Source organism: Aquarana catesbeiana, linkage group LG03 (assembly GCF_042186555.1).
Source record: "Aquarana catesbeiana isolate 2022-GZ linkage group LG03, ASM4218655v1, whole genome shotgun sequence".
In the NCBI taxonomy this organism is placed as follows: domain Eukaryota; kingdom Metazoa; phylum Chordata; class Amphibia; order Anura; family Ranidae; genus Aquarana; species Aquarana catesbeiana.
In genome coordinates, this window is record NC_133326.1 from 716398126 (window position 1) to 716410449 (window position 12324).

General features: G+C 37.4%; 1 protein-coding gene across 1 annotated transcript; it reads left to right on the top strand.

The window, feature by feature from the left end:
• Positions 1-729: 729 nt before the first annotated feature.
• Positions 730-3023, top strand: LOC141133692 (E3 ubiquitin-protein ligase TRIM39-like). Its single transcript, XM_073623188.1, has one exon. The coding sequence runs from the start codon at positions 779-781 to the stop codon at positions 2435-2437; it is 1659 nt and encodes a 552-aa protein (XP_073479289.1). The 5' UTR covers positions 730-778; the 3' UTR covers positions 2438-3023.
• Positions 3024-12324: the final 9301 nt, after the last annotated feature.

Here is a 12324-nt window from a genome sequence, read left to right on the forward strand (position 1 = left end):
CCTAGCAATGTCCCTGGTAATAAGTAAAACATGATGCAATGAAGAAGAAAGTCAGCAATAGCAGCCTACATACTTCTCTCACTTACTTTCACTTAACCAGACACCCCAACCATCCCTGATCCTAAATTTATAACTACTAGGCTCAGACTCTAGGTAAGCACATTCCTTTTTACCATGTTGCAGCCATGTCCATCTTTCACCTGGCCATAGATGGGTAGAATTTTGAATGAATTATTTTAGGAAAAGAATGTTCTAAGATAGTTTGTAAATTTTTCGAGTCATTAGCTGGGTTAAATTGATGTTAGTTTTTGACCGCAGTGATGAGAAAATTCCAAGGAGCAGGATGGAAAATTTTTCTCGAAAGGAACTAATTTCTAACAGTGTATGCGGTTTTCATTTGGTAAAGGTCATTCATTCCAAAATCAAATGTTAAATGGAAGCAAAATCTTTGGAGTGGCATTTGAATGTTCTGGGAATATTCACATAAATTTTACGTTAGAATGTTGGGGGTTCAAAATTCTATTCATCTACAGCCAGCGTTAGTGTGCCATGTTTCTTCTTTACACCCGTCTTTCCCCTTGAACTCTTTTCTAATGTGAGGGGGTGTGATTATCTTTACTACTGTGAGAAAACCCTCCCTCCTCTGCACTCTGATCTCCGTGTCAAATTTCAATGATCCAGCCCAGCCTCACCATGTGTAAGAGAACGTGACCCCTCCCAACTGCATTCTTCCCCGGAGTCAGAGAACTGTATTTCATTTCCTCATCTGCTGTAAGCAATGGCGTCTGATCTAAGAGCTGAGCTGGAATGTTCCATCTGTCTGAACATTTATACAGATCCTGTAACCCTAAAATGTGGTCACAACTTCTGCCGGGCCTGTATTGATCGTGTGCTGGATACACAGGAGAGGTTTGGAGGATATTCCTGTCCTGAATGCAGAAAAAGGTTCAGGGGTCATCCTGCACTGCAGAGGAACATAACACTATGTAAGATAGTGGAGAACTTCCTGTCTGCTCAGCCACATCAGGAGGTGTCCGGGGTCTTCTGTACTCACTGTGTGGACTACCCTGCACTTGCTGTTAGATCATGTCTGCTCTGTGAGGTTTTTCTGTGTGATAAACACCTGAGAGTCCACAAAAAGTCCCCAGAACACATCTTAACTGACCCCACCTTGTCCATGGAGAGCAGGAAATGCTCCGTCCATAAGAAGATCCTGGAGTATTACTGCACTGAGGATGAGACCTGTATCTGTGTGTCTTGTTTTATGATTGGAGGACATAAAGGACATGAGATTGAGTCACCTAATAAGGCTTCTGAGAAGAAGAAGGAGACACTGAGGAATGTTCTGCAGAAACTTCTGCCAAAGAGAGAGGAGATAGAGGAAAGAGTCCAGAGTCTGCAGGAACACAGGAGGGAAGTAGAAGAAAAAGCAACTGGTGACACCGAAAGAGTCACTGCCCTGTTTAGAGATCTCAGGAGACTTTTGGAAGAGCTGGAGAAGGAAGTCCTAAGGGAGATATATGAGCAGGCAAAACAGGTCTCCTTGCCGGTGCTGGGATTAATCCGGGATCTGGAAATAAAGAAGGAGGAGTTGTCCAGGAAGATACGTCACATTGAGGAGCTGTGTAACATGACGGATCCACTGACTGTCTTACAGGAATCAGACACAGGTGACTTGTGTGATACTGAGGATGGAGATAATGAGGACAGAGAGAGACATGAGAAGATCCTCCATGATGGAGGGGATTTGGATATAGGTGGAATTTCACACACATTACACACATTATCTGATATAATAACAGAGGTAAATGTATACTTCCCTATACAGGAACCTACAGATATATTACTGGATGTAAGCACAGCTCATAATTATCTCCATATATCAGATGACAGCAAAACTGTATCCTGGTCAGATATAAATCATAAGCACCCCAAAACAGAGAGATTTCAGGATTATCCTCAGGTGTTGAGCAGTCGGAGTTTCTCCTCAGGGAGACATTACTGGGAAGTGGATGTCGGGGGATCAGATAACTGGAGAGTCGGGATGTGTTACCCCAGTATAAACAGGAGAGGTCAGGAGTCAGTGATTGGATTTAATAACAAGTCCTGGGGTTTAGTCAGGTCTGGTAATCAGTATTCAGTGAGACATGGCAATAGAGAGATCCCCTTATCCACCAATATCTCCAGTAACAGAGTCAGGATATATCTGGATTATGAGGCCGGGCGGATCTCCTTTTATGATCTGTGTGACCCGATCCGACACCTCCGCTCCTTTACCACCACCTTCACTGAGCCCCTCCATGCTGGGATATGTGTATGGGAAGATTGCATAAAGATATGTGGGGGGAAATTAGAAGAAATCTGTCCAGAAACTGGTGACATCACAGGGAGGGTGGATGGCATTGGTGGAATAGGATGGGATTGGTGGAATTTTTAATCAATAGAGTAAGGAAATGGGTGTGGCTTTAGTTGGTATCCTGCAGGGTTTTTTTTTACTATGAATAAATATAAGTGAGATTTCTTCTTCTGTCACTCACTGATCACTGTGATTGGGTAGAATATCTATCCAATACCATGTTCCTATTGGTCAGTGAGGAAATGTGTGGCCTATATAATGATCTATCTATCTATCTATCTATCATTATAATACGGTCTCATTCCTTATTATTAATACATTTACAATGAGTTTCTTCTATTGATTATTTTATTGTGTGAAGAAATAAAAATGCAGCGCCCTCACAGCCAAAAAGAAAGATGGACCCCCACGTGATTAACATTATGTATCAATGGGGCTTCCCCTTTTCAGTCAGATTTAACCACCAAGGTACAATTTACAGAAGCAGATCAGCAGATGAACTACAACAAACCCTTTTAAAATTAAATCTGACAGAACCCACAAGCAGCAACACTCCCACACGCAGAAGAATGGCATCATCTTCACCTTCAGGCAGCACCCAGAAAATTTCAGAACAAAATGGGAATCATCATTCTCACAAAAGAGGCCGTTATGCCACATCATCCATGGACCAAGAAGATTCAATGGACTGACATCCTAATTCCTGATATCTCTTCATTTATTATACTAAGAGATGGTTCTCTATAAAAAAACCTATATTTATAACTGAATGTAACTGCATTCTGATAGTCACACACTGTGTGGGATCATGTTACATTCCAGTTATATTTCTTATTACTTCTGATTCATATAGCCTTAGAATATATAAGTGAAATAAGGAAATTCTTGTTCAGTTATATATTATCAGGTAATAACAATAGATTTATTACTTTTTAGGACAAATATGTTCAATAATCCAGAAGTAATGGAAGCTTTTTCTTTCTTTTCTTAAAACAAATATATTATTACCTAACTAGTTCCTAGAATTATGTTTTTGTTTATTCTAATGTGAAGCAATACAACCTCAATTTTATGAGTTAACATATCTAAACAGTTACATATGAATAAAATATGTAATTGTTTACTCTAAAAGGGTTAAAATCCCAAAATAATTCAAACTATCTTCATCAATACCAAAGTTATTAACAGTACCTTTCTAACTGAATTATTTAGCCTAGGGCAAGACTAACCATATACAACCACCCTGGAATAAATAATTTCAACAAAAACTATATTCTGCACTCCAATTAATGAAACATCATTTTGATGTCTTTTGACATAGCACTTCTCTCCTGTAAGCGGAAGATCCGTGTACCCCCATTAGCCCTCCTCATTCTCCCAACCATATTATGTGGGAGTGTGACGAAGGCACTTATTCCCCTGAGAGAGATATTTATTCTCTTTCACGGGTAAATTGTGATTACTTGCAAAAAATAATTTATACAATGTATCATCTAATCTCATATGTTTTTTGTTTACTCTTTACTCCAGAATTCACTGGTTTCTTTTCTATCTATTCATCTCTTCCGTCCACACAGGTTGATCTGCGCAGTCAGCTCTGCATAACAAAAAGTAAGTCAAAACTATTTGATCTATTGCCATGGCACCACTGAATATACTTTCCCTGAATGTTCAGGGAATAAATGTCCCTCAAAAAAGGACCAAAGCCTTCCGTACTTTCCATAACAAGAAGGCTCACATAGTATGCCTCCAAGAAACACACTTCACCAAAGATTCTACTCCAAAATATATTTCTCCTTTTTATCAACAAATTTACACGGCTTCTGCCTGTACCAAGCAAAGGGGAACTCTAATTGCATTTCACCGATCCACACCATTCACCTTATCATCAGAAATTAAAGACCCAGAAGGTAGATACCTGATACTCATGGGTTATATAATGGATACAGCAATCACGGTGATTTCCTACTACGCTCCTAACAAACAACCTACACCATTCCTCTCACATATATTACAAGTGATTAATACACACAAAATAGGAACAGTGATAATGTGTGGGGATTTGAACCAGGTCCTCCTCCCATTTCTAGATAAATCACCTTTTACACCATCCAAAATAACCTCTAGATTACCTTTTTCTCAACTTCTTTCCAAATACAATCTGGTAGATTCATGGAGAGAAAGTAACCCAATGAAAAAGAAATTCACTTATTTCTCGCACCCTCATCAAACCTTCACCAGAATAGATCATATTTTTCTAACAATAGGAATGCTACCAGAAATTATTGCATCAGATATAATTCCGATTCCGTGGTCTGACCATAATGCAGTATACACTACTATAGCCTCAGCCATACCAAAAGCGCATGACCCAACGTGGTACTTACCGGACATAATGCTCAAACACCCACTACATCAGATGGCCATTGAACAAGCTTTAAAGGAATACATATCAATTAATAATACAACAGACATTTCCCCAATAACACTGTGGGAAGCTCATAAGCCTGTCTTGCGTGGTACAATACAAAGACAAATGGCACTATTTAAACGGGAACGCAAAGATCTAGCAAAAAAACTTGAACTCAATTTTAATGCAGCCTACATATCATTTCAAGATAATCCATCTCAGAGTACAAAATCTCATCTGGAAAAATCTAGATTGGAATACGATCTATTTCTCACTGAGTCAGTTGATAAATCCCTCAAACGCTCCAAACACAATTTCTACATGAATACAAACAAACCAGGTACATATTTGGCTCGGGCATTAAATTCAACTAACAAATCTTTCAAACCAATACGTTTGAAATTATCAAAAAATGTTTATACTTGTAATCCAGTTAAAATAGTCCATAAATTTCACTCACATCTCGCAACTTTATACAAGACAAACAATGAATTTAATCCTACAGAGGCTGAATCCTTCTTCTCAAAAATAACCTTACCTGAGTTATCTCAGAATCAAAAAAGCAGTTTGGATGAGCCTATAACTATAGATGAAGTTGCTAACACCATAAAAGACCTAAAACTTAACAAAAGACCAGGCCCAGACGGCTACTCGGCTTTATACTATAAAACATTCTCAGAAATACTCTCTCCCATTCTCACTGAAACTTTTAACAAACTTCTAGATGGACATTCTTTTCGGCAAGAAACACTAATGGTAATTGTTTGTATGATCCCAAAACCCCTTTCTGATGATACTTCCTGTGTGAATTATCGGCCTCTCTGTTAAACCTTGATATTAAATTATTAGCAAAAATAATAGCAAAACGCCTCAATAGCATTATAGGAAAATTAATACATAGAGATCAAGTAGGCTTCATGCCAAATAGACAGGCAGGCGATAATATACGCAGGGCAGTGTTATTGGCACATATTGCTAAAAAACGGAAAATCCCTTTATGTTTCATATCTCTCGATATTAAGAGGGCATTTGACACAGTATCCTGGCAATATATGCAATATTCATTACAAAAATGGGGTTTTGGACCCCACTTTTTAACATGGATCAAAGCATTATATAATAAACCCAAAGCCTATATAAAATATGCTGGATACAAATCTGAAGCCTTTAATATCGAAAGAGGTACCCAACAGGGTTGCCCATTATCTCCCTTATTATTTGCCCTTATACTCGAACCCATGGCCCAATACATCAGAACAAACCAAACTATAACTGGCATTGAAGTAGGAGGTATTACACACAAATTATGTATATTTGCAGACGATATATTACTTTTTCTATCATCACCACAGGTCTCTGGTCCTAACTTAATACCAGCTCTTGATGGATTTGCAGCCCTATCTGGCCTTATGATTAATCCTAAGAAATGCCTAGTGCTTAATATTTCACTCACAAACATGGAATTGATCCCGGCTAGGGCTGCACTCCCATTCACATGGGCAGAAAAATCAATCCCATATCTTGGAATTCATTTAACAGCATCTCATTCTGACTTATTCTCAACCAATTATCCTCCTGTATTAAGACAGATCACAAATCTAATAAAACAATAGTCGCAACTTCCTTTATCCTGGATAGGGAAGATTAATGCAATCAAAATGACTATTCTACCCAAATTGCTTTATCTATTCAGAGTCCTCCCTATTCCAATTCCTTCCTATTTTTTGAGAATAGTACAAAAAAGAGCAACTTCGTTTATATGGGGCTCTTCTAAACCACGTATACCTATACACACACTACATCTTCCCAAAAATAAAGGAGGCTTGGGATACCCTAATTTTACTAACTACTACAGAGCAGCACATTTGGCCAGTCTGTCCAAATACCATGCAAAACAGGAAATCCCATTATGGGTATTTATAGAGGCTTCAGAAAATGACCCTCTATTAATATCAAATTTATTATGGCTTGATCCTAAAGACCGCTTTAAAATTCATAATCCCATAACTAAACACTTCTTATCTCTCTGGGATAAACTAAAAACCAAATATCAGTTACAATCTCCACACAATCCTCTCCTTTCTTTTATCAGAAATCCGGCCTTTTATCCGGCATGGATCTACCCAAATTCTTTTAAAGCTTGGACAACATCAGGCATTCAGACACTAAATGACTTCATAGCATCTAAATCATTCCTTTCATTCCCATCGCTTAGAGAAAAATATGATCTACCAAACTCTGAGATATTTAGATATCTCCAAATCAAAAATTTCTATACACCGTTCCTAAAGGGGGATACACCATTATCCCAATTATCCATTTTTGAATCAATCTGTACAAAATATCCATTTGCTAAAGGTACAATTTCATCACTTTATAATCAATTATATGGAGTAGCAAATCTTAATAGACCCTCTTACGTTCAGAGGTGGGAGGAGGACCTGGGACGAACTTTAGAAGACACGGACTGGTCTAACATATGGCTCACATCTAAGTCATCTTCACCCAACATCTTAGCACTGGAGACAAATTATAAAGTCCTAACTTGCTGGTACCTTGTACCCGCTAGAGTGGCAAAATATTCACCTAATACCTCAGCTCTTTGTTTTCAAGGATGCCCAGAAATAGGCACATATTTACACATATGGTAGACGTGCCCAGTAATCCAAACCTTCTGGAAGGAAGTCTTCGTGATTGCATCTAAAATATAAAAAAAAATAATACAACCAGATCCATATTTAACTTTACTTAATCTAAAACCGGAATGGTTAACACTCTCTCAATTCAAACTTATGATCCAACTAATAACGGCTGCAAAACAAACAGTGGCCAAGGCATGGAAATCTCCTACATTGGTACTAGCAGAAACAATTCACAGAATGAATAATACAATGTCCCATGCTAAGATGGTAGCCATCGATCAAAATCAAATTCCAAAATTTGAAAAACTTTGGCATCCTTGGATAAAACAACAGTTCCTGTCAAACTTCAATGACTCTGTCCTGTTGCCATGGTAACAGATTAAATGACTTACAGAGACACCCATTCTAAGGCTTCAAAGAGAACTAAAAAGAATAATAAACTGACGAGCGGGACAACCTTGTGGACCATACCTCTACCTTTCCTTGTCAAAAGAAGTTTATTGAGTATACAATGTTATAAAGATACATAAAGTAAGTTTACAAGGATCTATAAAGTAAGCTCATTGTTTTACAGTAGGGTTTATATAGGTAAATATCATGAAATTTCAAATATTAAACATTGGGTTCACGTAAACCTAAATTAAAGATATATGACATTTCCTTAGTTACTTTTGTAGGTATTTAAATGATTTATACCTACTATACATATTGTTTCCAGGTAGAGTGTATATAAATTCTGATAATGAGCTTTAATCGTAAGGTGGAGAAAAGGAAAGAGAAAGAAGAAAAAGGGTAGAAAGGTAGAGGTATGGTCCACAAGGTTGTCCCGCTCGTCAGTTTATTATTCTTTTTAGTTCTCTTTGAAGCCTTAGAATGGGTGTCTCTGTAAGTCATTTAATCTGTTACCATGGCAACAGGACAGAGTCATTGAAGTTTGACAGGAACTGTTGTTTTATCCAAGGATGCCAAAGTTTTTCAAATTTTGGAATTTGATTTTGATCGATGGCTACCATCTTAGCATGGGACATTGTATTATTCATTCTGTGAATTGTTTCTGCTAGTACCAATGTAGGAGATTTCCATGCCTTGGCCACTGTTTGTTTTGCAGCCGTTATTAGTTGGATCATAAGTTTGAATTGAGAGAGTGTTAACCATTTCGGTTTTAGATTAAGTAAAGTTATATATGGATCTGGTTGTATTATTTTTTTAAATATTTTAGATGCAATCACGAAGACTTCCTTCCAGAAGGATAGGATTACTGGGCACGTCCACCATATGTGTAAAAGTGTGCCTATTTCTGGGCATCCTCGAAAACAAAGAGCTGAGGTATTAGGTGAATATTTTGCCACTCTAGCGGGTACAAGGTACCAGCGAGTTAGGACTTTATAATTTGTCTCCAGTGCTAAGATGTTGGGTGAAGATGACTTAGATGTGAGCCATATGTTAGACCAGTCCGTGTCTTCTAAAGTTCGGCCCAGGTCCTCCTCCCACCTCTGAACGTAAGAGGGTCTATTAAGATTTGTAACTCCATATAATTGATTATAAAGTGATGAAATTGTACCTTTAGCAAATGGATCTTTTGTACAGATTGATTCAAAAATGGATAATTGGGATAATGGTGTATCCCCCTTTAGGAATGGTGTATAGAAGTTTTTGATTTGGAGATATCTAAATATCTCAGAGTTTGGTAGATCATATTTTTCTCTAAGCGATGGGAATGAAAGGAATGATTTAGACGCTATGAAGTCATTTAGTGTCTGAATGCCTGATGTTGTCCAAGCTTTAAAAGAATTTGGGTAGATCCATGCTGGATAAAAGGCCGGATTTCTGATAAAAGAAAGGAGAGGATTGTGTGGAGATTGTAACTGATATTTGGTTTTTAGTTTATCCCAGAGAGATAAGAAGTGTTTAGTTATGGGATTATGAATTTTAAAGCGGTCTTTAGGATCAAGCCATAATAAGTTTGATATTAATAGAGGGTCATTTTCTGAAGCCTCTATAAATACCCATAATGGGATTTCCTGTTTTGCATGTTATTTGGACAGACTGGCCAAATGTGCTGCTCTGTAGTAGTTAGTAAAATTAGGGTATCCCAAGCCTCCTTTATTTTTGGGAAGATGTAGTGTGTGTATAGGTATACGTGGTTTAGAAGAGCCCCATATAAACGAAGTTGCTCTTTTTTGTACTATTCTCAAAAAATAGGAAGGAATTGGAATAGGGAGGACTCTGAATAGATAAAGCAATTTGGGTAGAATAGTCATTTTGATTGCATTAATCTTCCCTATCCAGGATAAAGGAAGTTGCGACTATTGTTTTATTAGATTTGTGATCTGTCTTAATACAGGAGGATAATTGGTTGAGAATAAGTCAGAATGAGATGCTGTTAAATGAATTCCAAGATATGGGATTGATTTTTCTGCCCATGTGAATGGGAGTGCAGCCCTAGCCGGGATCAATTCCATGTTTGTGAGTGAAATATTAAGCACTAGGCATTTCTTAGGATTAATCATAAGGCCAGATAGGGCTGCAAATCCATCAAGAGCTGGTATTAAGTTAGGACCAGAGACCTGTGGTGATGATAGAAAAAGTAATATATCGTCTGCAAATATACATAATTTGTGTGTAATACCTCCTATTTCAATGCCAGTTATAGTTTGGTTTGTTCTGATGTATTGGGCCATGGGTTCGAGTATAAGGGCAAATAATAAGGGAGATAATGGGCAACCCTGTTGGGTACCTCTTTCGATATTAAAGGCTTCAGATTTGTATCCAGCATATTTTATATAGGCTTTGGGTTTATTATATAATGCTTTGATCCATGTTAAAAAGTGGGGTCCAAAACCCCATTTTTGTAATGAATATTGCATATATTGCCAGGATACTGTGTCAAATGCCCTCTTAATATCGAGAGATATGAAACATAAAGGGATTTTCCGTTTTTTAGCAATATGTGGCAATAACACTGCCCTGCGTATATTATCGCCTGCCTGTCTATTTGGCATGAAGCCTACTTGATCTCTATGTATTAATTTTCCTATAATGCTATTGAGGCGTTTTGCTATTATTTTTGCTAATAATTTAATATCAAGGTTTAACAGAGAGATAGGCCGATAATTCACACAGGAAGTATCATCAGAAAGGGGTTTTGGGATCATACAAACAATTACCATTAGTGTTTCTTGCCGAAAAGAATGTCCATCTAGAAGTTTGTTAAAAGTTTCAGTGAGAATGGGAGAGAGTATTTCTGAGAATGTTTTATAGTATAAAGCCGAATAGCCGTCTGGGCCTGGTCTTTTGTTAAGTTTTAGGTCTTTTATGGCGTTAGCAACTTCATCTATAGTTATAGGCTCATCCAAACTGCTTTTTTGATTCTGAGATAACTCAGGTAAGGTTATTTTTGAGAAGAAGGATTCAGCCTCTGTAGGATTAAATTCATTGTTTGTCTTGTATAAAGTTGCGAGATGTGAGTGAAATTTATGGACTATTTTAACTGGATTACAAGTATAAACATTTTTTGATAATTTCAAACGTATTGGTTTGAAAGATTTGTTAGTTGAATTTAATGCCCGAGCCAAATATGTACCTGGTTTGTTTGTATTCATGTAGAAATTGTGTTTGGAGCGTTTGAGGGATTTATCAACTGACTCAGTGAGAAATAGATCGTATTCCAATCTAGATTTTTCCAGATGAGATTTTGTACTCTGAGATGGATTATCTTGAAATGATATGTAGGCTGCATTAAAATTGAGTTCTAGTTTTTTTGCTAGATTTTTGCGTTCCCGTTTAAATAGTGCCATTTGTCCTTGTATTGTACCACGCAAGACAGGCTTATGAGCTTCCCACAGTGTTATTGGGGAAATGTCTGTTGTATTATTAATTGATATGTATTCCTTTAAAGCTTGTTCAATGGCCATCTGATGTAGTGGGTGTTTGAGCATTATGTCCGGTAAGTACCACGTTGGGTCATGCGCTTTTGGTATGGCTGAGGCTATAGTAGTGTATACTGCATTATGGTCAGACCACGGAATCGGAATTATATCTGATGCAATAATTTCTGGTAGCATTCCTATTGTTAGAAAAATATGATCTATTCTGGTGAAGGTTTGATGAGGGTGCGAGAAATAAGTGAATTTCTTTTTCATTGGGTTACTTTCTCTCCACGAATCTACCAGATTGTATTTGGAAAGAAGTTGAGAAAAAGGTAATCTAGAGGTTATTTTGGATGGTGTAAAAGGTGATTTATCTAGAAATGGGAGGAGGACCTGGTTCGAATCCCCACACATTATCACTGTTCCTATTTTGTGTGTATTAATCACTTGTAATATATGTGAGAGGAATGGTGTAGGTTGTTTGTTAGGAGCGTAGTAGGAAATCACCGTGATTGCTGTATCCATTATATAACCCATGAGTATCAGGTATCTACCTTCTGGGTCTTTAATTTCTGATAAGGTGAATGGTGTGGATCGGTGAAATGCAATTAGAGTTCCCCTTTGCTTGGTACAGGCAGAAGCCGTGTAAATTTGTTGATAAAAAGGAGAAATATATTTTGGAGTAGAATCTTTGGTGAAGTGTGTTTCTTGGAGGCATACTATGTGAGCCTTCTTGTTATGGAAAGTACGGAAGGCTTTGGTCCTTTTTTGAGGGACATTTATTCCCTGAACATTCAGGGAAAGTATATTCAGTGGTGCCATGGCAACAGATCAAATAGTTTTGACTTACTTTTTGTTATGCAGAGCTGACTGCGCAGATCAACCTGTGTGGACTGAAGAGATGAAAAGATAGAAAAGAAACCAGTGAATTCTGGAGTAAAGAGTAAACAAAAAACATATGAGATTAGATGATACATTGTATAAATTATTTTTTGCAAGTAATCACAATTTACCCGTGAAAGAATAAATATCTCTCTCAGGGGAATA

What these genes read in the sequence shown, in the direction of transcription:
- LOC141133692 (XM_073623188.1), top strand. Translation starts at nt 779, where the DNA reads ATGGCGTCTGATCTAAGAGCTGAGCTGGAATGTTCCATCTGTCTGAAC.